General features: G+C 40.5%; 1 protein-coding gene across 4 annotated transcripts in view; it reads left to right on the top strand.

Moving 5' to 3' along the window:
* The window catches only part of mbtd1 (mbt domain containing 1), a 142,032-nt gene that overhangs the window by 44,954 nt on the left and 70,014 nt on the right, over positions 1-27,064 (top strand). For all 4 annotated transcript variants that reach the window (XM_077625638.1, XM_077625637.1, XM_077625641.1 and 1 more), the window contains exons 5-8: positions 5,464-5,546; positions 5,614-5,731; positions 23,433-23,567; positions 23,666-23,754. In XM_077625638.1, the coding sequence (XP_077481764.1) occupies positions 5,464-5,546; positions 5,614-5,731; positions 23,433-23,567; positions 23,666-23,754 (425 nt within the window). The remainder of the gene's footprint in view (positions 1-5,463; positions 5,547-5,613; positions 5,732-23,432; positions 23,568-23,665; positions 23,755-27,064) is intronic.

Genomic DNA, 27,064 nt, shown 5'->3' with positions numbered 1-27,064 from the left:
AAAGTGACGGTGCAAACGTATGTAAAGTATGCAAAAAAGGAATGTATAATATATACAGACGCAGGAGTATGCCTTTTAGGAATAAGTATGGAAAAGTGACAGTCAATGTCAAAAGAAAGGCTGACAAACTTTACCTCTTTAAGCAATGTTTGGGTGTTATTTTTGGTAAAACATTGTAAACCAAAGTGAAAATCTGACGAAAATAAATACTCACACAATAGCGGTGTTGTTGCGTAGATCATGCAACTAACTTCAAGAGGAAATGACTAAGCGGAAGCACTCCAGTGTGCACTGAAGAAAGTATGGATTTTTGGAATCGTCAGAGTGTAATGCTTAAAACTATCACAAGAGAGCAGCAAGCTAACATTTCTGGTCAGGCATACTCATCGATAGTACTTGCAAATGCTCAAAGCTTGAGTTTACACAACTTCAATCACTCGTCTATTAGGATCCTACAGCCGTTTCTGGCCACCATAAAAAAATTCAACTCCGTTGCACGGTTTGGACAAAGATAGCAAGGGAATCTTAACACACACACCCATAAATCACGCTTTTTAAGGATTATAGAAAAGGTACACTGATATAAAGAGTTTGGCGTTTTACATGCTAGGTAGGGTCCACTGTCAGTCAGAGTTGTGTATTCCGGGAACTTGATTCCAGGTTTGGCGAAAGTCAGCCCAGTCATCCACAATCCATTGTAACCCGCGACATGCATTACTCCCAAGCCTTTGATTCTCCTCGCTGTTATATCGGCATCGACAATTCATTCCAAATCGTCACGTAACTCGTGCGACGCTGCCTGCCCGAACTATTATGTTGGCCATCCGTTAGCAAAGCTGTTAAATTGTGTTTGATCCATGGCTTCAGTCCATTTTCCAAGCATTCACACCCGCATTCTGTTGTCATGCACGTCATATATAGCTCTAATATGCTGGTTCTTTGCGTATTGAGTGTTTTTGAGGGTTAAAAGCGCTGCGAGCACGCGGAAGTCAAATGCCTTGCCACTCCCCTGGGATGTTTTGAATGAATTTACCGTAATGCTTGGAATGCGCGGGGCGGCTATTTTTAGGGAGAACGTCCGCTGGGTTGATCGCAATAAACCAGTTACTTAAGCGGTCAGGGCCATACAAAAATTTCATTTAGTATACAGACGAGGCACATCGACCATTTTAGATTTTTTTTTTACTTTTAAGTGCGCCCTATAGGTGTGAAAATACGGTATTTGATGTCTATGTCAAAATCAAAAATACATCCAACCTCATTAAAATTGCTCACAATGGCTTATTTTGATGTCTAAAACATTCCCCACACTCCAGGTGCTGAGCTCTAACCATGTAAATACACTTCTGATCAATTTATAAAAAATAGTAGAACAGATAAGGATGACAAAACAAATCTTACATGCTATTTTAATTTCTATTCAGCACAGGTTAGCCACATACACCATGTTTTTCGTATGGTGTTGTGCTGTCTTCTAAATCAGGCACAGACGGCGTTTTAGCATGTCCAGGGAGCAAGCTGTGAAAACCTTGGAATAACCACAAAACAAACAACTGTCGTGATATAAACGCTAGTCACACCTCAAAGGCTGCATTCAATGGCCAAAAGCCCCTTGGAAAAAAATAAAACAAATTAATCAAATATTAAATTTCAACATTTTTCTCAACAAAGATTTGTGTCATAGCCTGCGACACACGTTTCTATTAGCAGGGCTGGATGCTCACCAGGTCGCTGTTGATAGCAAACTGACGACTGTGCGATGGGCCATGCATCCCAATCGGGAAAGAGGAAAATGATGGAGGAAAACAGAATTCAACATTTTTCTGAACCGATTCATTTGCATACATTGCCAATGCAGAACTTGTCTAATAACAAAAACAGCATAACGAACGTCAGTTGGCTTGTCGGCATACAGGTATGGGATGCTACATTTGCAGCCGAGTACCCAGTTGGGAAAGAGAGAAGTACAGTAATACCTTGACATACGAGTGCCCCGACATACGAGCAATTTCAGATACGAGTAAAATTTCGAGCAAATATTTACCTTGAGATACGTGACAAATTTTGATATACAAGCATAAAGCCTACGCGAGAGGCTCCTTATGAAAAAATCATCTCGCCGCAACTCCCTCGTGTAAATGCCTCTAGGAGCACTGTCTGGAGCGGTCCATTTTTTTCAGTGTTTTTTTCCCCGTTAGTCAGTGCAGAATGGTGTACGCGTGGCGGCGCTTGCTCGGCAATACGAGAGAAGGCTACTACTTCCCGTTGGCAAGTGGTCGTGCGTTATCCTCTTGTGAGGACGTTTGTGTGCATCATTTTTGGAATATTTTGAAGGGAAGACGAGAGCAAACAACCCTTGATAGGTTCCTTTTAAAAACTGCAGCTGAAAATCAGGGTGGGAGACGGGGCAAATAAAGCAAACCCGGGAGAAGAAAGGTATAAAATTTTAAAACAAAATTAGAATTAAGTTTAGTGTAAGGTTAGATTACATTTATTTTTGAGTGTGTTTGTATCGTAATCCAAGTTCATTTAAATTTGTCTGTTATGTTATGAGCGCATTGCCGTGCAGAAAGTCTCTCTCTCTCCCCTCTGCGAAATCCGGCTAATTTCAGTACTATTAAACATCATAACCACTAGTTATTTGTTACTCTGTTAATAGATGGTGAATTAGAACAAATAAAAATGTTTTTCCATTCCAATATCCTGTTTTTTTGTGTTTTTTCCAGAGGGTTGGAACGAATTAATTTGTTTTTAGTTCATTTCTATGGGAAACGTTGATTTAAGATATGAGTAAATCAACATATGAGCTCAGTCCCGGAACGCATTAAGCTCGTATCTCAAGGTACCACTGTAATGCAATTACCGTATTTTCACGCCTATTTGGCGCATCGTTTTTTACGCCGCAGTGTCAGTAAGGAGTGCTATTTCTGTATTTTAGACACACAAAGCACGCACCATTTCATTAGACGCATATATATTATATATGGATTAACATCGATACGCAATAGCGCTGGCTACCGGAAGCAGCTTATTTCCGGGTTCGGGTGCGCAGTGACTGCTGGGAAATATAGTTCCTGGGCGCTACACCCAAACGCTAAAAACACGCTTTAAAAAGGCAACGGAAGCTAAACTGAGTTCGGCAGTGCTTTATTTGGACATTTTACAATTTACTCAAGTCATCATCACCTTCAAATCCCTCAAACTCCTCATCTTCTGTGTCAGAATTAAACAATTGCCCGAACGAGCCTTCCAAATAGCCGCCCCCCCCCTCTCCGTTCTCAGAGTCACCGTAATTTCCATGTGGCTCCTTAGAAATTATGCTGGCTTTGGCAAAAGCTCGAACAACCGTGCAAGCAGACACGTTCGCCCAGGCGGCAACGATCCATTGACAAATCGTTGCGTAAGAAGCCCGGCGCTGCCTGCCACTTTTCGTGAAGCTGTGTTCGCCAAAGCCGGCATAATTTCAAAGGAGCCACATGGAAATTACGGAGACTCTGAGAACGGAGAGGGGGGGGGGCGTCTTTTTGGAAGGCTCGTTCGGGCAATTGTTTAATTCTGACACAGAAGATGAGGAGTTTGAGGGATTTGAAGGTGATGATGACTTGAGTAAATTGTAAAATGTCCAAATAAAGCACTGCCGAACTCAGTTTTGCTTCCGTTGCCTTTTTAAAGCGTGTTTTTAGCGTGTGGGTGTAGCGCCCAAGAACTATATTTCCCAGCAGTCACTGCGCACCGGAACCCGGAAATAAGCTGCTTCCGGTAGCCAGCGCTATCGCCAGCCGCTCGGCGCCCCCGCGAGCGCTCCCGCTCGGTGCCGCTTGGCGGCGCCCGGCGCTCACAAAGTGCGCTCTGCATTATAAGATGCCCTGTCTATTTTGGAGAAATTTTTTTACTTTTATGCGCGCCTTATAGGCGTGAAAATACGGTACATTACTTCTGGAGAAATTAGAGCAGCAAAAAAATATATTTAAGAAGTGGATTGCATCACAAAACAACATTTTGTTGCAACTCGGGACATAATAAAGCCTGGAAAACCGTTCACAGATGGCAAAGGGGCACGCTATGATGTTCCATTTTGTTGTGTTTTTTTCGAATCCTCAAAATAAAACACACGAAAAATCGGATTAATTTATTTCATTTCTTTAATTTCATCAAAGCAATAAAACATTTCATTAATATTTTAATGAAGTTGAACTGGAGGCGGCATCGCATAACAAAGCATTCACGTGGTGCGTTGTTCTCTACAGAATGCATTTCCTGGAAGATAAACATTTAATCATGAATGCTCATGATATATTTTTAGCCAACTTAGTCATTTTTATAGTAGGCTAATATAGATACAAACAGCATTTGTTGCCTTAATTATAAGGCTTTGAATTTTTGGGGGCTCCAGAATTATTTGTTTTTTGTTTATTTCGTCCAATATGGTTCTTTAAACATTTTGGGTTGCCAACCTCTGCCCTAGTTTGTACCTTAGGCTTACTACAACAACACTTTGGGCTTTTCATGTGAGGGGCCACCCGTGTAAAATAGTTGGTCATTAGACTTGTTAGATGAAGAGGACTAGCAAAAAAGCCGTTGCTGGTGCTTACCGAGTAACCGTCCACCATGTCTGTCAAATAATCACCCATTCACAGACTTATTTGTTTCCTTTGTTCGATCTCTCTTTTTCCTCTTTCTCTTCCTCTTCATCTCGCTCTCTATCGCTCTGTCGCGTTCTTTTTGCTTTCTCTAGCGCTATCTTTCTAACACTCACTCTATATCAGGGGTGGGTAAACTATTCCACAAAGGGCTGCAGGTTTTCATTCTAACCCATAAAGAGGATGACACCCTTTCAGCAATCTGGTGTCCTACAAGTGCAATCAGTGGGTTGCAGTCAGGTGCTTCTTGTTTTCTGCAGAAATCTCATTGGTTAAAGTGCCTGTGCTGGATCAGTTGCAACAAAAACCTGCTCCGACAACGACCCTCCAGGACCGGTTTGCCCACCCCTGCTCTATATTCTTTCTTTTTCAGGCATTCTTTGTTTTTCTCACGGTCGTTTTCTCTTGCACTCTCCTTCTCCCAATCTTTTGGACTTGTTCTCTTTCTCACTCTGTCTTTCCTCTTCATTCCCTCAGCTTCAGCTTGCAATTGCTTCCATCACAGCCTCACAGCTGGCCCAGGCCATTCATATAAAATCAAAATGTCATTGGCAGTTTTTTTTTATTCTAGTTGAGGATTTTTCTCCTCAATGGGAATTATTACGTACATATCATGAAGTATATGACACATTGAATATTGACAGCGAGGAGAAAATACTGCTAACTAAAGCTTTTTAGGAAAGTTCTCTGACAGCAAGAAAATGTGGTATTGAACCATGATATTTACGCAGCGTTCATGACTAGGAAAACCAAAACTGATGGCTACAAGAATGGAGTTAATTGTAATCCTTCTCTATGCTTCATAATTTCATATGTATTCCAGTGGTTCCAATTGAAAGCTTTGACTGGGGTCAGTATATCTGTATCAACAACACATCTGGAGCTCCAGTCAGCTGTTTCAAGCATGTAAGTCTGAGCAATGCTTAGTATAGGTTAAATTAGTACAATAGACTCTTCAACAAAATTCTTTTAGGCCCCAATGGGAACATGCTGGGAAGGAATTGAAGAAGGAGTGAGAATTGAAGTGCTCAACTCTGACACCAACCACTCCTCTAAAGTCTACTGGATAGCAGAAATAACTAAGCTTGCAGGTAAGAAAACAGCAATGAAATGTATTTGATTTATTGTATGTGTGCTCAGGGGTGTTTAAATTTAAAGTGTTAATACGTGGCCAAAATTGGACTTTGTTTTTATGAACACTCATACCAGGAATTTCATACTACATAACGGACCTAACTACAGCGGTACCTCTACTTTGGAATGCTTTCACAAACGAAATATTTAGGTCACAAAAAGCCTCGATGGGAATCACAGGCGGCGATGAGTTCCTGCTTCATTTGACTTCAAACCTTGTTTGTCACAGTTGTTTCTTGAGGTTTTTTTGTGTACAAAAATTATGTTATGTTGTGTGTTAATGTGCATGTGTACGTATGTTTACTCTGCTGTCACTTGCAATTTCACCCTGTTGGAAAATATCTTTGTGCGCTCACAAAAATCTGAAGAAACTTTTTATTGGGCCTGGCATAAAAAAATGAAACTGTCTGATAATTTGCTAGTGTGTTAACATCGTTAATCACTTAAAATTGATTGGTGTTCATGTAATTAACAACCGACGCATTACAGTGGCAAGAATTAGAAAACCCTGGTTTTATATGTAAAAGTCTGTCAGGTTTGCCATTAGACATTCCCAAATTCACGCACAAACAAAGAGGAAAAGACAGTCTTTTGGATTTTAACATGCAAGGAGAATGACAGCTGAGACAGCTTCCCAATTCCGACCGGACCTTACGTCTTTTCTGTGTCTTTATTACATTTGGGGACCCTGATTACATGGATTTCTCAATTCTAGATGGGGGAGTGGAAAATCCCATTGAGACGTCTGACCGTGTTTATCTATGTGCGTGCATGTACGTTGAGTGTAATACAAGTGTACCAAAATACATCGACAACAATGTTCCCTTTAATTTTTCATATTTCTGGGCATACAGACAACCTCCATGAGCACACAGAGGACCAGTGTGAGCAACATCATAAATGCTTGCTATGCGCACACACCAGTATCACACCTGCCATAAGCAGGTGCATGTCTACTACCCATATTTGTTCCAGTTATAACAACGTTTAATGATTAATATCTATGAATAGAACATCTTAATAAATGTCAATAGAATATGCAAAAATCTAACTTAAATTTTACCTTATTTTTCACGTCTGTTCTCACTTCTCATTCAGATGACTTTTCTGCTGAATGTGTCACTTGACATAGTTAAGCTTCCATTTATATGCAATATTTTTTCCATCGGAAAACTCGCTTACAGCTTTAGCTTTATTGCATGTTTTACAGAGGAGACCTTTCTCACCCAATTTCACCGCTTGTTCTTCTCTTTGCACATGCTCCGACAGCCATTCCATCTTAAAAGAACCACATTTTTTTTTAACTTTGGGTTGTTAAGTGGCTCTGCCACCACCCGGTCGTTTCGCCATGTCCAAGGGTTGGCAGGAGTTCCACTGAACAATTAGCTATATGCCAACCTGCAAAACACAGGCACTTATGCATAACGCGTAACTAACGCAGCCAATCAATGTCGTTAACATTTACTCATGCCGCGAAAGTAAACACACTTGACGTGAACCACATCATATCATTGACTGGACACAATGTTAGTCATAGTTTCATCCGTAATTACTGTTTCTTGTCGTTTGTCAGTGACAGGCTGCCACTCTCTAAATTGTGTAGCAAAATGGCACAATTCAGGTTGGATTATATTTTATGCGCTGCATTTGTTTGCTGTGCGCGGAGAACACGAGAGTAGTGCGCTATTGCGCACGCGCGCAGCTTAGTTGGAACAATGGATTGGATTGGATTGGATAACTTTATTCATCCCGTATTCAGGAAATGTCGTTGTCACAGTAGCAAGAGGGTGAGGATGCAGAAATAGGAAAGGCATTTTAGACATAAATAGATAGGTAATAAGTAAGTTCATAAATAAATACATGAATAAATATATAAATAAATAAGCGTGTTGCTGATATATATATATATATATATATACATACATATATACATATATATATATATATATATATATATTTATATATATACACACACATACATGCCCATACACATATATATATACATTCATACATACATACATACATACATACATACACACACACACACACACACACACACACACACACACACACACACGCACACGCGCACGCGCACGCGCACACGCACACGCACACGCACACACACACACGCTCACACGCACGCGTGCACACACGCACACACACACACGCTCACACGCACGCGTGCACACACGCACACACACACACGCACACACACACACGCTCACACGCACGCGCGCACGCACGCGCGTGCGTGCGCACGCTCCCCTACTTACGAACATTCAACTTACGAACAACGGTACATACGAACATGTCTGCAAATTGCGTTTAAGTCCAAAAATGTTCGCAAGTCCAATTTTGTATTTCGCCCCTTTTTCAGAGTTGTACTTCTTTCCGCCGCTAATACCGACGCCTGGCGCTGTGAGAGCTCAGCTCACCCAGCATCTACCTTCTTCTTCGTTGCAATGCGGAAGTGCGTGAATGTATCTCCAGTGTGCAAAGAACCTTTTTCATTTGTATCATTAAATATCTCATGCATCCAATATTGAATATGGTTGGTAAAAAGCTAAAGGCTTCTATTGAGGGAGTTGCAAGGAAGAGGCAAGCCATTTCATTTGAAACGAGTGGCAATAATAACGAAGCTTGGCGCGTGAGAGTGGTGAGCGTTGCACATTCAGTACCATTTATAAACAGAAAGATCGAGCAGCAGGACCCAAATATTGAACGTTGGACAAAGTTTGCAAATCAATTGAATGATGCCATACAGTGCTACCTGTAAAAAAAGAAGGAAATTGTGCAATCGTCATTAGTTCGCTTCTTTTGGCCAGTTTCTAATACATAAATCTCTCTCTCTACAGTACTGTACATATTCTCTCCATTTTATTAAATGTTTTTTTTTCAGTACAAACCAATGCGTGTTACTTATACAAGCCTTAAACATACAAATGCACTTGTATAAACCTTCAATATACTTATATCGGCCTTAAACATAAATTATAATACAAAATATAGCACTGAATCAACTTACAAACAAATTCAACTTATGAACAATCGCTCGGAACCAATTGCGTTCGTAAGTAGGGGAGCGTCTGTATATATATATATATATATATATATATATATATATATATATATATATATATATATATATATATATATATATATGTGTGTGTATATATATATATAAGCACATATACAGTGGTACCTCGACATACGAGCGTAATCCGTTCCGAGACTGAGAACGTACGACGAGGTTCTCGTAACTCGAGCGGACGTTTCCCATTGAAATGAATGGAAAAAAATTTAATTCGTTCCAGCCCTCTGAAAAAACACCCAAAACAGGATATTGGATTGGAAAAATGTTTTATTTCTTCTAATTCCCCATCTATTAACAAAGTAACACATAACTAGTGGTTTAATAGAAATAAAGTGTTTAATCTAACTAAAATTGGGCGGACTTCGCCGAGGGGAGAGGGGCACAAAAGGGGCGGGGGGCTTCAGGTTTTTTTTCTCCACACAACGCACTCGTAAACAGAACAAACACTCCACCCTCACGTTCGCTATCGATGGGCTGTTTGCTGTCGTACTATTCCCTTCAAAATATTCCGAAAATGATGCACACAAATGTCCTCACATTCGGAGAACGCACGACCACTTGCCAACGAGCAGGAGTCTTATCAGCGATCGCACCGCTGCTCATGGGAGCTTCGGGGGCGCTGGCTAGCGGCTCCTTTTAGCTTGTAGCATCTGTGTCCGCATCCCCTCGACCGGCGCCTATAATAGAGTTGCTACCGGGGATGCTGTAGCGAGCCAGTGCCCCCGATGTTCTTATAAGCAGCCAACGAGCAGAGTCTTTTATCAGCGATCGCCCCGCTGCTCATGGGAGCTTCGGGGGCGCTGGCTAGCGGCTCCTTTTAGCTTGTAGCATCTGTGTCCGCATCCCCTCGAACGGCGCCAATAATAGAGTTGCTACCGGGGATGCTGTTGCGAGCCAGTGCCCCCGATGTTCTTATAAGCAGCCAACGAGCAGAGTCTTTTATCAGCGATCGCCCCGCTGCTCATGGGAGCTTCGGGGGCGCTGGCTAGCGGCTCCTTTTAGCTTGTAGCATCTGTGTCCGCATCCCCTCGAACGGCGCCTATGATAGAGTTGCTACCGGGGATGCTGTTGCGAGCCAGTGCCCCTGATGTTCTTATAAGCAGCCAACGAGCAGAGTCTTTTATCAGCGATCGCCCCGCTGCTCATGGGAGCTTCGGGGGCGCTGGCTAGCGGCTCCTTTTAGCTTGTAGCATCTGTGTCCGCATCCCCTCGAACGGCGCCTATGATAGAGTTGCTACCGGGGATGCTGTTGCGAGCCAGTGCCCCCGATGTTCTTATGAGCAGCCAACGAGCAGAGTCTTTTATCAGCGATTGCCCCGCTGCTCATGGGAGCTTCGGGGGCGCTGGCTAGCGGCTCCTTTTAGCTTGTAGCATCTGTGTTCGCATCCCCTCGAACGGCGCCTATGATAGAGTTGCTACCGGGGATGCTGTTGCGAGCACGAGTATACTTCATTACCCAGAAAGCCCTCGTTTCCCCGCGCATGCGCGTTGTGCGTTTCCTGGTCTGAATAGCTCATCCGGTGCTCGTAAATATGGTTATACACGAAAGATATGCAAAAAAAAATGCCATTGGCACCTGGCTTGGTCGCATCACGAAATTTTGACCGCATCACGGGCGAATTATTCGATCGAAATTTACCCCGTAAGACGAGCATTTGTATGACGAGCGGTCGTATGACGAGGTACCACTGCATACACATACATACATACACATAGATGTACATGCATGCATACGGTAGGTCTTAACACTCATTTGTTTAGTTAAAGCAGGGGTCGGGAACCTTTTTGACGAAGAGAGCCACAAACAATTCATATTATTATTATGTTATTCCTTGTGAGCCATACTACGAATTTAAAAGTCAAAATACATACATGTAAACGAGTGCCTTTTCAATTTTTTTTTGTAATTTCACCACTTTGAAAGTGGGAAAAAAACTGAATATTTTTTTAAAGATTCTTATGCTGTTGCTAATCAATGAGAGGGTGCATTCCAGAAGAGTCTACTGCAAAAAAATGAAGATTAAAGCAAAAAAAATGAAGATTAAAGCAGTTCTAAATGTAATATCTCAGTTCTGTCAACAGCGATTTCCATATTTTAGCTCACAGGTTAGCAAAGAGCCAGATGCACCCATCAAAAGAGCCACATGTGGCTCCCGAGCCATAGGTTCCCTACCCCTGAGTTAAAGAGTCGACAATAGTCAAAACAGATGAGGACCAAAGCGTCAGGAAGCCTATTGGAGCATCCTTGTTGATGGGCAGACGCCGCAGGTGCAGTGCTCAGAGCTGGTTCCAAATACTCCGAGGCGTTCTGGCTCCTCTTTGTTGAGACTAAACAAGGCTTTTAGGAGCAAAGCTTATACTCCATTGCAAGCAAGTATGGTAATAATAATACGCGCATGACTAAGGGTGAGCAAAGCGTTCTTTAATTAGCAAGGCGAAGCTTATACTTTGTTGCAAACAGATGTATAATAATAGGAAATGAAAAACGTGACGTTGCCCCCTCTTTTTTTTTATATATTTTTACATATTCGCATTTCCTTAATAAAACTTCCTTGTCATTCATTTTCATGACAAGCATAATTACACATGGGGGGTGTTTGTATATCTGCTCTTTTGCCGGATTCCCATTACCGTATTTTCACGACTATATGGCGCACCGCATTAAAAGGCGCAGTCTCAGTAACAAGTTCTATTTCTGTATTAGACACACACACAAAGTGCACTGCACTAATAAACGCAGCCAGGAATGGCAAAACATACACCAGTTTAAATATACACCAGCTTAAACATGCGGACACACGCTAATAACACGTTTTTAAAAAGGCAACGGAAGCATAACTGAGTTCGGTTGTACTTAATTTACCCATTTTACAATGTACAGTGGTACCTCGACCTACGATCTTAATCCGTTCCGGGACTGAGATCGTATGTCGAGCTTTTCGTAACTCGAGCGGACGTTTCCCATTGAAATGAACTAAAAACAAATTAATTCGTTCCAACCCTCTGAAAAAACACCAAAAACAGGATATTGGATTGGAAAAAATGTTTTATTTCTTTTAATTTGCCATCTATTAACAAAGTAACACATAACCAGTGGTTTAATAGTAATAAAATTTGTTTAATAGAAGTAAAATTAGACGCATTTCGCAGAGGGTAGAGACAGCGACATACGTGGAGGCGGGGGGGGGGACTTTATCCACGGCAACAACGCACTCATAAACGAACAAACAAATTTAAATTAACTTGGATTTATTCTGAGAAAGGGTGCCATTGGCTATCGGTGTTGTGTACGCGAGTATACTTCATTACCCAGAAAGCCCTCTTTTTGCCCGCGCATGCGCATTTCCTGGTCGATGCGTAGGAGAAACTAGTCTGAATAATTCGTTCAGTGCTAGTAGATATCTGTTATAAACGAAAGAGATGCGGCAAAAAAAGACTATAGATCTATATCGGGTGAATTTATACACGGCAATGCACTCGTAACCGTAATCTATAGATCTATAGCTCTATAGATCTATAGAGCTATAGATATAGATGCGCTGCAATGATAAACAGCCTCTCATGTCATGGCCACCTGGCTTGGTCGCATCTCGAAATTTTGATCGTATCGCGGGCGAATTTTTCAATCGAAATTTTCATCGTACCTCGAGCATGTCGTAGGTAGACTTGATCGTAGGTCGAGGTACCACTGTACTCGCGTTTTTTGATCAATCATCACCCACAAATCCATCAAAGTCCTCATTTTCATTTTCTGAAAATACGGTACTTGCATGTCAGGTCTGAACAAGGAAGAAAAAAATCAATTCCGTCTAACTCACTTTCATATTGGTCGTAGTGATGGACATCAACGTTCCCACCAGTAGACTTTGTAATAAGACAATACAATTCTTGTGACCTGGAGTTTGTTCTGGCAATTGCAGTTTTATAAGCCAGTTTAGCGAAGAGCGTATGCAGGGGATAACCTGAACCACACCCACACAATGTCAAAAATAGCATTAGAGATTGCAACAGAGAAGTCCAAATCTTTATACTTGCCGAAGGTCTTATCCAGGGCTGCCAACTACTCCGGGATTTCAGGAGTTTCTCCGGAAATGCAACGCAAACTCCGGGACTCCGGACAACCTTCCTCCCTATATTCCTGAAATCCCCAAAAAGTTGCACTTACATTTTTTTGGGAAGCAACCATTTCTGAAAAGTACCAAATTGCCTATTTAAAAGCCTCGAAATTCACATCAACGGTACGCCTTCTGCCATCTTGATTCAACTGCCCTGTAAACTGGAAGAATTCGGTAACACGAGTGCATTGTGAATCATCTGAGTTACAAGTTCTGACGAATGATTCATCTTGTACAACTTCAGCGTGGCAATCGTCTCCAAAAGGACCGACATTTGCACATTGCACAACATGCAAGTGTGACTTCAGCGTGACACATGTTGGAATTACTGACTGTAAAACGCAAGTAGAAGGACCCAAACACAAAGATAAACTTATTTTCATTATGCTGTACTTTTTCAATAGTTTGCAAAACCACAATATTTCAATTGATGTAAAAACATGATAATAACAGTTTGATATCAATTGTCTTGCGCTTATTTTTTTTTTTTACATTTAATATCGATTTTGCATGAATCGCATTCACTCTGGAAATACTCCGGAAATGGGACAAGGGTACTCATGAAATGGGGTCGACGGAGTTTGGCAGCTCTGGTCTTATCCCACCAGTCTGCCCAGGCGGGCAATTCCATTCGAGAATGCCTCTTCATTTTCCGATTGAGGGTCTGCAGGTCTTAAATGCCTCTGGTTCGGGACACGTCGTGTGACATGTCGTTGGATATAAAAGTGCAACATTGCAGACACGCCCCCTGGCCATCAGACCATTGGCTGCCAGCTGTTCCTTCATTGCTACAAATCCCTGCTCAGTATAATTTCCAAGTGTTGGGACATTGTAATGGATGTAGTTTATACTATCCAGATTTATACTTGGAGGAACCCAAAGAAAAATCAACTGCCAACTTGCTGAAATTTGTTTAGCCTCATCTGGTACGCCTCTGGGGATGCCAATTGCATCAATGTCGGAAATTTACAGAAAAGATAGGTAATTACCTTCTGTTTAACGAACACCTTTTAGTTTTTCAACAACCCACTCCATCTATTAATTATTAAATTATTGCTGTTATTAGCACCTAATATCTTCAATAGCTCCCGAGCAATTCGACGTATTGGCACCAAATTTACAGAAAAGATAGGTAATTACCTAATGTTTAACGAAAACCTTTTAGTTTTTCAATACCTCATTCCATTTATTAATTATTAAATTATTGCTGTTATTAGCACCTAATATCTTCAATAGCTCCCAAGCCATTTGAGAGATTGACACCAAATTTACAGAAAAGATAGGTCATTACGGTATGTTTAAGGAACACCTTTTGGTTTTTCAATAATACATTCCATTTATTAATTATTAATTTATTACTGTTATTAGCACCTATTTTGTTCAATAGCTCCCAAGCCGATGGATGTATTGATAACAAATTAATCATTAATTTACTACTATTATTAGCACCTAATATATTCAATAGCTCCCAAGCCATTTGACATATTGACACCAGAAAAGATAGGTAATTACCTTGTGTTTAACGAACACCTTTTAGTTTTTCAATAACAGATTCCATGTATTAATTATTAATTTATTACTATTATTAGCACCTAATATCTTCAATAGCTCAAGAGAGCAGCAAGCTAACATTTTTCAGGTCAGGCATCCCCATCGATAATACTTGCAGCTTGAGTTTACACACTTGGAGAAGGTAAAGAAATTCAATCACTCGTCTATTGGGATTCGACAGCCGTTTCTGGCCACCATAAAAAATGTCAATTCTGTACGATGCACGGTTTGGATCCGACAGCCGTTTCTGGCCACCATAATGTCAACTCTGCGATGCAAGGTTTGGACAAAAGTAGCATGAGAATGTTAACATAAAACATCCAGCCATCCATAAATCACGTTTATCTATTCCTGCTCACCGAAACATTTTTTTTCCCTGTCGTGACGGAAAGACTCGGCGAGACACGATGGCTCTGGACACACTGACCCAAGACGCCTTTCCACGTCATTTACAAACGTCATTTTGGGGAGAATTTCCGCCAGCGAGTTTCCAGGTGTGCACACACATCCATCCGTACATCACGCTTTATAAGGATTAGAGAATAGATAAAGCGTGATTTATGGATGGGTGAATGTGTTAAAACTCCCGTCACGACAGAAAAAAAAGTGTTCCGGGGAGCACCTAGAAACTCACTGGTGGACCAATCAGCCACGCGGTGCGTTTAGGGCAGATGTAAAAACAACGATTCATATATCAATTGTGTAACAAATAAAAGTTGAGTTTACACACTGAGAGAAGGTGAAGAAATTCAATCACTCGTCTATTAGGCTCCGACAGCCGTTTCCGGCCACAATAAAAAAAATCAACTCTCTACGTTGCACGGTTTGGACAAATGTAGCGAGAGAATCTTAGTATACACACACACACACACATAAATTACGCTTTATATGGATTATAGATTTTAAAAAAAAGTTTAAAACAATGTCAAAATTCACGCTGAAATTCGCAAGCGGAAGACACTGCACTCTCTTCTGCTTGCCACTAAGAAAATGGCTGAAGACAGGGGACTGTACTCAACTCAGAACTGAGAACAAAAATGGCGAGCAGCGGGCGGTGGCTGTCATTTTTATCCGAAAATAGAGCTTTCTGAGTGGTCTGGTGAGGGTGGATTTATTATTATTTTTTTCAGAAATGCGATCCCCGTGCGACCTTACAGGTGGATGCCGTGGGGCTTACCGTACTTACTCGCATATAAGCCGCTTTTGTCGGACAATGATGACTGAATCAAAGGTACGGCTTATATGCGGAAAAAAACATGACATGCACGAAACTGCAAGTTGACGACGCCATGACGTCATGCGGCCAATACGGTCATTCATTTCAAAATAGAGAAAAGATAAACAGATAAAATGCTAAATAAAATGCATTTTGACCTCTATGAATGTAATTCAAAGAAAAAATAAAGCGTATCTTGCATAAAACGTGAAAAAACTCACTTGTGCCAACCACTACTTGCTCAGGGCGTCCCCATTTTACCGTAGTTAAACGTGCTCTGACTGGTCAGATGCGAGTACACTTACTTTTGCCTGCTATTACTCACTCAGGGCGCTGCCATATTACCATAGTTAAACGTGCTCTGACCGTAGCGTTTACCATGTCAGCACATCCCAATAGTTAAGGCTGATTGAAAGTCTTGCGGTCATTCGTTAAAATATAAACCTTGATACCTGCGTAATGTGTATGCTATTATTGCACCCAGAGACTTGGTGTACACTACGTATACCGCGATGGGCATATTTCCTGTTTGTGCTTACGTTACTTCCTATTTAAATTTGTCTACGTGCAAACAACATGCTCCCTTTCGGAACACAGAAAGGAAATGGTGGTACATTTGTGATTAGGAAATAAAACAAAATTTAGCTTTTCTTCTTTTTCTTTTTATTTATTGTTTGAAAGTGACAACTATTTCAGTAATATGAACCATCGAAAAAAATCAAGATATTTCGACACAACATCTTAAACTTCTGGTAAGAAAATTGTAATTTATGTCATTAAAAAGCATCGGGTTCTCATCAAGACAGATTTATTTCTTTTTTCAAATTGAATAATTTGACGTTTTGTGTTTACAAAGACAGGCATATTAACTTATGATGTTGACCCTATAATGTGCTTTTGATTCATACAGTATCCTAGAAATACCAAGTGCGATGATTTTTCTTAAGATTTTCCCTTCAAAGTAACACCTTTGTACTCCCAATTAAAACCATAAATATGGAGGTGAAAATTGTGAATCAGAGGGCGGCTTATACGCGGGAAATGGTAAAATTCAACAATTTTAAGGCCATTTTAAAGGTGCGACTTATACGTGCAGGCTGCTTATATGCGATAAAATTCGGTATATAAAAAAGAGTTTGCTCAGCGAACTGGATTGCCAGGGAGCCTTGGTGAAGGAGGATTTTCTTTTCTCAGAAAAGCGAGCTCCGGGTGACCTTACGGCGTACGCAATGACGGCAATAATGATGCAGAGCGTGGTGGTCTTCGTACTTTGAGAAATCGGCAAGAAACTTTCAATATGGCTCACAGTTTGAAGCAAAGTGTCCCAGACATTGATGGCAACATTGGATTGGATTGGATTGGAACTTTCTTTCATCCCGTATTCGGGTAATTTCCTTAGCTGCAGTAGCAACACAATAGCAAGCACAGACCAAGCTACGCGACTGAGTGGGGTCTAGTCGCAAAGGTTGCAAAACAACAAAGCAAAAAGCACAAAGTAAAAGGCAAAGAGTGGACAGAGCTACCGCTACCGGCTAACCACTTGAGCGGCGCCATCTTGGTTGGAGTAGCAAAAACGGATACTTTATTTAGTTCATTTCTATGGGAAACGTTTGAGTTACGAGTAAATCGACATACAAGCTTTTTCCCTTCTATCTTTTTTTAAATTACATTTTAAATTTTCTTAATACATTCCTTTTAACTTTACTTTATACTTTATACTTTTTACTTTAATGTTTTTACAACTTTCCTTGTTCTGTTAGCCTGGCTTCTTTCTGCTACTTCTTTTTTTGGAACTATTCAGCCATGCCTACGCTGTCATACACATGGGACTAGCTGTTACAATACGCAGCAGAAGGAGAAACACCTCAATGCTGCTTGAAATTCGGAGCTGGAAAAAAGTGCCGGGAGAAGAAGCAGCGCTTCTGACCATTCATTCCATCATGGGATAAGATAGAAGAGCTGTCGGCGCTTACCAGGCCGGAAACGGAGTCGAGCGCTTCTACTCTGGTACTGTTGTCTTCAGCTCCAGACTACAGAGGAACTGTGCGGATAAGCTTGGAAGAGTGACTCTGCATATTCTCTACCTCGGTCACAGTCTGCGGAAGTTCCCCATCTTGTGGAAGTCTTCCTGTGTGTGGTTCCATTTTTTTGTCCAACTTTACAACGTCTTTTTGAGTCTGTATCCGTTATTGCTACCGCAACCAAGATGGCGCCGTTCAAGTGGCAGCCGGTGGCGGTAGCTCCGTCCACTCTTGCTCGTTTTGTGTTTTTGCTGCTTTTCTGTCTTAATGATTTGATTTGGTGATTCTTAATGATCCCATTTACCGTATTTTCACGACTATAAGGCGCACATAAAAGTCTGAAATTTCCTCCAAAATAGACAGTGCGCCTTATAATCCAGTGCGCTTTATATATGGACCAATACTAAAATTGTTATCACGATAAAATAAAATAAATCCGTCGATAGGACAACTATGGCAAGCAGCCCCCGACTACTATTTTCCCGTAGATAAAGTACTGCGCAGTGACTGCTGGGATATATAGTTTTTTTTGTCAATACACCCAATGGATTGTGGGCTGCCGATCGGCATCAACACTAGCTAGCTACTATTTGTGAACGGATTGTGGCCTGGCGATCGGCATCAACACAGTTGTGAACCATGGAAGACAGCCTTGGAATAGTTACGCTAGCTACTAGCTAGCTACCATTTGCGAATGAATTGTGATCGGCATCAACAGAGTTGCGAAGCATGGAAGACAGCCTTGGAATATTAGTTACGCTAGCTACTAGCTAGCTACTATTTGTGAACGGATTGTGGCCTGGCGATCGGCATCAACACAGTTGCGAACCATGGAAGACAGCCTTGGAATAGTTACGCTAGCTACTAGCTAGCTACCATTTGCGAATGAATTGTGGCCGCTTGGACGAACGTATTAAACTCAGCGTTTTCGATGGACAATTGTTCAATTCCGACACAGAAAATGAGGACTTTGATGGTTTTGTGGGTGATGATGACGTGAGTACATTGTAAAATGGCTAAATAAAGTACAACCGAACTCAGTCTTGCTTCCGTTGCCTTTTTAAAAACGTGTTTTAGCGTGCGGGTGTAGCGTGCATTTGGTACATGAAGCACCAAATTAGTGTGTTCGCCGTTGTAGTATATTGATACTATTAGTGCAAAGTTATCACAGCCGTCAACCTGGGTGTATTGACAAAAGGACTATTTATCCCACCAGTCACTGCGCACCGGAAATAGCGTCTGGGGCTGCTTTCGTAGACCCCGATATTACGGTTCGATAATCATCCATAAATAATCAATCTATGCCATGCCTGGCTTCACGAAAAGTGGCAGGCAGCGCCGGGCTTCTTACGCTACGATTTGTGAATGGATTGTGGCCGCCTGGGCGAACGTGTCTGCTTGCACGGTTGTTCGAGCTTTTGCCAAAGCCGGCATCATTTCTAAGGAGCCACATGGAAATGACGGTGACTCTGAGAACGAAGAGAAGGGACCCGGCTTTTTGGAAGGCTCGTTTGGGCAATTGTTTAATTCGGACACAGAAAATGAGGACTTTGAGGGATTTGTGGGTGATGATGACGTGAGTGAGTTGTAAAATGTAAATAAAGTACAACCGAACTCAGTTTTGCTTCCGTTGCCTTTTTAAAACGTGTTTTTAGCGTGTGGGTGTAGCGTGCACGAACTATATTTCCCAGCAGTCACTGCGCACCGGAACCCGGAAATAGGCTGCTTCCGGTAGCCAGCGCTATTGCATTTTGATGTTCATCCATATATAATATATGCGTCTAATGAAACGGTGCGTGCTTTGTGTGTCTAAAATACAGAAATAGCACTCGTTACTGACACTGCGGCTTAAAGTATGATGCGCCGAGTAGTCGTGAAAATACGGTACTTTGATTTGCTTTGTACTTTGTGCTTGTGCTTTTGCTTTGTTGTTCTGCGGCCTTTGCGACTGTACTGTCTAACTTATAACTATGCCTTTCCTCTTGCTACTGTCACAATGAAATTTCCCGAATACGGGATGAATAAAGTTATCCAATCCAATCCAGTCCCGGAACGAATTCAGCTCGTATCTCGAGGTGCCACTGTACTAAAATGTGTTTAATAGTACTAAAATTAAACAGATTTCGCGGAGGGGAGAGAGAGAGCGACAGAGAGAATTTTTGCACGGCAACACGCTCGTAACATAAACAAATTTAAATGAACTTGGATTACGATGCAGACTCACTCAAAAATAAATTTAATCTAACCTTACACTAAACTTAATTCAAATTTTGTTATAATTTTTTATACCTTTTCTTCTCTTCTCGGGTTGGCTCTATTTGCCCCGCTTCCACCCTGACTTTCAGATGCAACCTATCGAGGATTGTTTGCTTTTGTCTTCCCTTCAAAATATTCAAAAAATAATGCACACAAATGTCCTCACAATAGGATAACGCACGACCACTTGCCAACTCGTATGTCGAGGTATTACTGTAATATGATAAAATCCTGACAATATGAGCACTACAGCATTTTACATATATCCAAAGGGATAGTCACAGGTTTGGCAAAGTTGACATGCCATTGATTTATATGTTCCTTATTTATAATTATCAGGGTATGTTGTTTTGCGATCTGCAGGGCAGAGACACGAGCTGCTCTGTGACTCAGTGGCGGGGCATTCAGGGCCTTCAAGGCCTTCACTGCTGGCCTAAGAAATATCTGAATCATATATTATATTTTGCCCATCAATACTTATTATTCCAAATGGTCTGTTAGCGTCCTTTCATTGCTTTTCCCCCTGGTTGTACTGCTTCCAGATGTGTGTTTTCATATTGAAGCATTTAACCAATCACATTTGAGCCATTATTTGTTGCCAGGATCAGAAATCTGCCTCAAAGCCTTCACAATCAGTTCTGTGGGCTCTGCTGCATTAAACAAGACTGTTGCTTTTAACCAATCAGATTTCGATTTGGCAACCCCACAATGCTTTTTCGCAGGCATTGCCATTTTGCTGGCTGGGATACGTCATTGCATTCACCAACTATTATTGGCTAGCTATAGAGTAGGCAGGCCAAAGCCAAAGTGAGCCAGCCAGAGATCGCAAACTCCACCCACAATGGCCGACCGAGGAAAACAAATGGATTTGGTTGCAGATTTGCTCACAAAGCTACTTTCCAGACGGACTTTTCCAGAAAAAATTGACATCATTAAGAAAGGGCGGTCAACTCCGAAGCTAGCAAGCCTGTTAGAGCCGGGAAAAGGGTGTATGCGCCACTTTCAGTGAGCTAACTACAAAGAGCTACCAAACTGTATTTGGAGCTAGCTGCACAAGCAAATATATTGTTGTGTTGATTTAAAGCCATTTTCAAGACGGACTATGCCGGAAATATGACAGGACATGACTTTCATCATTAGCTTCGATGGCAATAGAAAAGAAGGAAGAAAGAAAGGAGGATGGATATTGTGTACAGTTAAAAAGGATTTTTGCTGAGGAAAATATGGCTATACAGACACTCCTCAATTTACGAACGCAATTGGTTCCGAGCGATTGTTCATAAGTTGAATTTGTTTGTAAGTTGATTTAGTGCTATATTTTGTATTATAATTTATGTTTAAGGCCTATATAAGTATATTGAAGGTTTATATAAGTGCATTTGTATGTTTAAGGCTTGTATAAGTAACACGCATTGGTTTGTACTGAAAAAAAAAACATTTAATAAAATGGAGAGAATATGTACAGTACTGTAGAGAGAGAGATAGATTTATGTATTAGAAACTGGCCAAAAGAAGCAACCTAATGACGATTGCACAGTTTTCTTTTTTTCATCATAAATGATGCAGTAGCACTGTATGGCATCATTCAATTGATTTGCAAACTTTGTGCAACGTTCAATATTTGGGTCCTGCTGCTCGATCTTTCTGTTTATAAATGGTTGAATGTGCAACGCTCACCACTTTCTGACGCGCATCAAGCTTCGTTATTATTGCCACTCGTTTCAAATGAAATGTCTTGCCTCTTCCCTGCAACTCCCTCAATAGAAGCCTTTAGCTTTTTACCAACCATATTCAATATTGGATGCATGAGATATTTAATGATACAAATGAAAAAGGTTCTTTGCACACTGGAGATACATTCACGCACTTCCGCATTGCAACGAAGAAGGTAGATGCTGGGTGAGCTGAGCTCTCACAGCGCCAGGCGTCGGTATTAGCGGCGGAAAGAAGTACTACTCCGAAAAAGACGCGAAATACAAAATTGGACTTGCGAACATTTTTGGACTTAAACGCAATTTGCAGACATGTTCGTATGTACCGTTGTTCGTAAGTTGAATGTTCGTAAGTAGGGGAGCGTCTGTATTCCTAAATAATATTTCAATTGTGGGCCCGGTTCTGATATCTGAAAAGCTCCAGTGTTTGTATTTAAGCTCCAGTGTTTGTATTTAATCACTAAATGCTGCAAGGAAGTGGATTTTACCCCAGTTTAATTTTTGCCGTTTCGCCATTGACGTCCATCGCTGTCTTTTCCCAGGAAAAATCACCCCCCTGGCCTGGTTGTAATGTCTCAAAAGCTCCAGTATTTGTATTCAATCAATAAATGATGTAGGAAGTGGATTTTACCTCATTTTAGTGCATTTTTTTGCCGTTTCACGTATGGACGTATATGGACGTATCGACGTTCATCGCTGTCTTTTTACCGGGGAAATGATACTCCGGGCCCGATTCTGATGTCTAAAAATTCCAATGTTTGTATTTAATCAATAAATGCTGTTTTCGGCAGGATTTTACCCCATTTTCGGGCAATGTTTGCCCGTACGCCATTGACGTTCATTGCTGTCTTTTCCCGGGAAAATCACCCCCCTGGCCTGGTTTTAATGTCTGAAAAGCTCCAGGATTTGTATTTAACCATGAAATCTGCTAGGAAGTGGATTTTACCCCATTTTTGTGCATTAATTTATTGATTATTTTTTATGTGTTGCAGCTGTAGCTGCAGTATAGGTTTTATAGCCATAAAATAGTTTTTGAGGGTTGGATTGATACGTTGAAGGCGCTACGAGAAAATGCACGGACCGCCACTGCTGTGACTGCTCTGAACAAATCATCAAATTTCCTTTGGTTTCTTAGTATGTGAAGTACTTTTTTGAAAACTTACATTTGTCATAAATGCGCCTCGGGTGTGCGGGTGAGCCTAAAGGGACACACATCATCCAGACAGCACACACAAGGGAGACACGCACACACCTCCAAATCCCAAACAAAACATGAATACATTTGTGTAATTATTTAAAAGTGCCATTAAAAATTATTAAACGGCATTTGCTTCTACCTGCAGAAACCTAAGGGAAAGATTAAATGCATTGGGATTGAAAATCACATTTTTTTAAGTTGCCTTTTCATAGGAAACCATTGGGAATCGCACAGGATATCAAGCAAGACTTGGCCAGCAAAAACAAAAAATGCTTTTGCTTTTCTCCTCTTTATAAACTAATGTACTTGTACATGTAATTTTATTGCAACCCCTTGAGCTTTCTTACAATTATGTTACCTTGAGATTAATACTTTGAGGTAGAGATGTTGTTACAGCTGTATCAGCTACATATTGACAGTTTTTGATTGATTATGCACAATAGACTTGATTAAGCGCCCCTCTGATAAATCAGTTGGGCTCATTTATTTCTGCAGGTTTCAAAGCTCTCCTGCGTTATGAAGGTTTTGACACTGACAGCAGTAAGGACTTCTGGTGTAATCTTTGTATCCCTGACGTCCACCCCGTGGGCTGGTGTGCTTCTAGTGGAAAACCTCTTGTACCCCCCAAAAGTGAGCTCAAGCCCAACAATCTTTTCTACTTTTTGTGAGATGTCATTTTGTCTGATTTAAGAGTTGTTTTATGTGTGTTTATGCTTCATCTTTTGCAGCTATACAGCATAAGCATTCTAACTGGAAAACATTTATTGTGAAGCGTCTTACTGGAGCTAAAACATTGCCACCCAACTTTAATGCCAAGGTAAGATCGAAACACTAACTGAGTAAAGTAGTGTATGTACTTCCATCTACTTTTGAGGGGTGTAATACCAGTGCTGTTCAAGTCAATTTTAGTAAAAGTAAAGAGTTACAGTCATGCCTCTACTTATGAAATTAATTGGTTCCAGAACTTTTTTTGTAACTTGAAAATTTCGTAAGTAGAGCAGTACTATATATGTAAATACTCTAATTCATTCTACGGTCCTCGCACAACTACCAACTAAACAATTTAAAATTGGTCAACATGTCCCAATTTTGTAAGAAAGATCTGAGAAACACAAAAATGAGAGAAAATGATCATAAAATTGTTAATGTCACAAAATCAATAACATGTATATATACAAAATCTACCCGTGTTGAAACGCATGGGAACAAGAGAAAGCTACCGGGATGCAACTTAGAGATAGCACACAAGCATGAAAACACATTTAATAAATTCAGCATTAACAATTCAAACAACAACATTAATCAACAACAAACAACTCCCAAGCCGTTCGCAACGCTGCTTCACGGCTGCTCTTTCGTGTTTGATTCATGGCATGAGTCCATCTTGCAAGCTTTCACCCCCGCATTCATTTGCCGTTCACTTTTGGCCTTTCCTCTATAGAATAATAAGGCAGGGGTGGCGAACAATTTAGACATAAAGATCAAAAATTTTAAACTGTGAGAGTCAAAGAGCCCCATGCTATGATGTCAGAATCAGTATTAAAAAATCCAATCTGCCAATTATTTTTAAAATATAATTTATTTATTTTTTTTATTTGGTTCTGATGAATTTGAGTGTTTTAAGAGAATAAAAATAAGAGAAACATGAAACGAGTTAAGAGCCACATTATATACAAAATATGATAAGAAGCAAATATCCGCATTCATTTAGGTCGAGAGCCACGTGTTCGCCACCCCTGGTATAAAGTGTTGTTTCATTGACTTTTGTGTTTTTTTTTTGTTTAAATCCGCTACGAGTCAGCTGCTTCACCACTCGTCTGGGATGTTTTGAATGAATTTACCACAATACTTGGAGTAGCACAGGCTATTTTTAGGGTCTGCTCCTTTCACCACGAGAACCTGAATGTCCGTTGGGTTGACTGCATTAAGTAGCATGTCAGCAAGAAATGAAACCGGTCAGACAAAGTACACACCGACTGATTGGGCGCAGCATCCTTTTTAGAGAAAATGTTATACTTTTAAGTGCACCCTTTAGGTGTGAAAATACGTTAAATTTACCTTACATATGGCCATTTCAAATAAAACTAAAAGATGAACTTAAATTGCTTTCAACTTCAATAAGCACATTTAAATGCTTTTCAATAAGGCTGCTCTTTATGCAAAGGCATTTAAGAGGTAAAAGGAGGAAAAACAACAAGCAACAGAGTTGCCAACCTTCGTCGACCCCATTTCAGGAGTACCCTTGTCCCATTTCCAGAGTATTTCCGGAGTGAATGCAATTTGAGCAAAATCCATATAAAAAATGTAAAAAAGTAAGCGTAGGACAATTTAAATCAAACTGTTATTATGATGTTTTTACTTTATTTGAAATATTGTTTTTTGCAAACTATTGAAAAAGTACAGCATAATGAAAATAAGTTTATCTTTGTGTTTGGGTCCTTCTACAGTCAGTAATCCCACCATGTGTCACGCTGTAGTCACATATGTATGTTCTGCAATGTGCTAATGTCGGTTCTTTTGGAGACGGCCTCAACATGGGATATTTTGTCAAATAAGAAGCAATAAAGTTCTGCGAGTGTCTGGATTTCTTTAAAGTTTCATCCAAATTGCGATCCATTTTGCGCTTATTCCGAGGAGGCATATTAATAAGACTTATCAGTGCTGTGTACTCCTACTTCCTTTAGAACAACACCGGAAATGATAGGATTTGTTTGTTTTAAAACTAAAGAATGGTGGTTTAGTCAGTCTTAATAATACTTAATTCCCTTATGAAAAAAGCAAAAATTTTCAAGCGATTCTGAATCGATTGCCATGCTGAAGTCGCACAAGACAAATCATTTATCAGAACTTGTAACTCGGATGATTCACAAAACATTCGGGTTACCGAATTCTTCCGGTTTACACTGCAGTTGAATCAAGATGGCGGAAGCCGTAGCGAAATTGAAAATTTGGTACTTTTCCGAAATGGTTCCTTCAAAAAAATGTAACTGAATTTTTTTGGGGATTTCCGGAGTTTAGGGAGTTTTTCCGGAGTGCCGGAGTTTGAGTTGCATTTCCGGAGAAACTCCTGAAATTCCGGAGTAGTTGGCAGCCCTGAAACAATTAGTTAAGCCTCATACTCAAATTACTCGAGTTCTAGTGTTTAGTAAGCTACACTAGTAAGTAGGTCTGGGCGATATGACAAAAATTGTTATCACAAATTAAAAAAAATCAGTCGATCCTTAATTATCACGACAACTGTCACATCTGTTTCTTTCAAATTTGAGTTTGAGTTATTTAATAAAGGGACAATGCATATTAAAGAACATATACATACAAATAAGGTGTTTATTTATAATAGTAAATGAGAGATTCTTTGCGATATATTACATCCATTCCAAGATTATAGCCAAATGCTAATTTCTACCTTTAGTCCCTTGAGCAGGTTGATGTTAAAAACGCAAGATAAAATAAATAAGGCACTAATAGGTAGGGAGAGGGGGAAAAAGGACAAAAGATTAGAAAGCACCGTGGAAACGATGAGACAGACAAATAGCACAGGTCCAGGCACTGTTTTGATCACAATGTTGTTCATCCAGCAGTCAAGCTTTAAGATGATTGGCGAAGAGGTTCAGAGATGGGAGTTCACTTATAGAATTTGGTATTGAGTTCCAGGTATGTGAGGCACGAACAGAGAAGATGGTTTGGCTAAATGCACTCTTTCTGAAGGGAACTACACAGTCACCTCTAGAGCCAACACTTGTTGATGTGTTGGATTTTTTTTGTACCAAACCTTGCAGTGGAGGAGAAACTCTGTGATGGACGATTTTGTTAACTACGGTCGCATCTGCATATTTAACAGTACTGTCCCAGTTCAGGCATTTGCGTTTTTTTAATATCTGACAGTGGTGGTGCATTTTTGGTTTTCTGTCCAATACTTTCAGAGCTTGCTTCTATATGGTTTCAATTGGTTTTAGTGTTGTTTTGCAGGGCGATGACCACCTTGTTAGGCAGTAAGTCACGTGTGATATGATCATTGTGTCACAATATAGCTCACTCAGGATTTAGATTTTCTAATGTACCTAAAATTGTTCAAACTGCAATTAATTCTATTCAGAGTGTTTTCTATCTGCCCTTCAAAGACAACT

Source organism: Stigmatopora argus, chromosome 18 (assembly GCF_051989625.1).
Source record: "Stigmatopora argus isolate UIUO_Sarg chromosome 18, RoL_Sarg_1.0, whole genome shotgun sequence".
In the NCBI taxonomy this organism is placed as follows: Eukaryota; Metazoa; Chordata; class Actinopteri; order Syngnathiformes; family Syngnathidae; genus Stigmatopora; species Stigmatopora argus.
The sequence above is the reverse complement of the archived record's forward strand: the minus strand, read 5'-3'. Positions and strand labels throughout refer to the sequence as shown.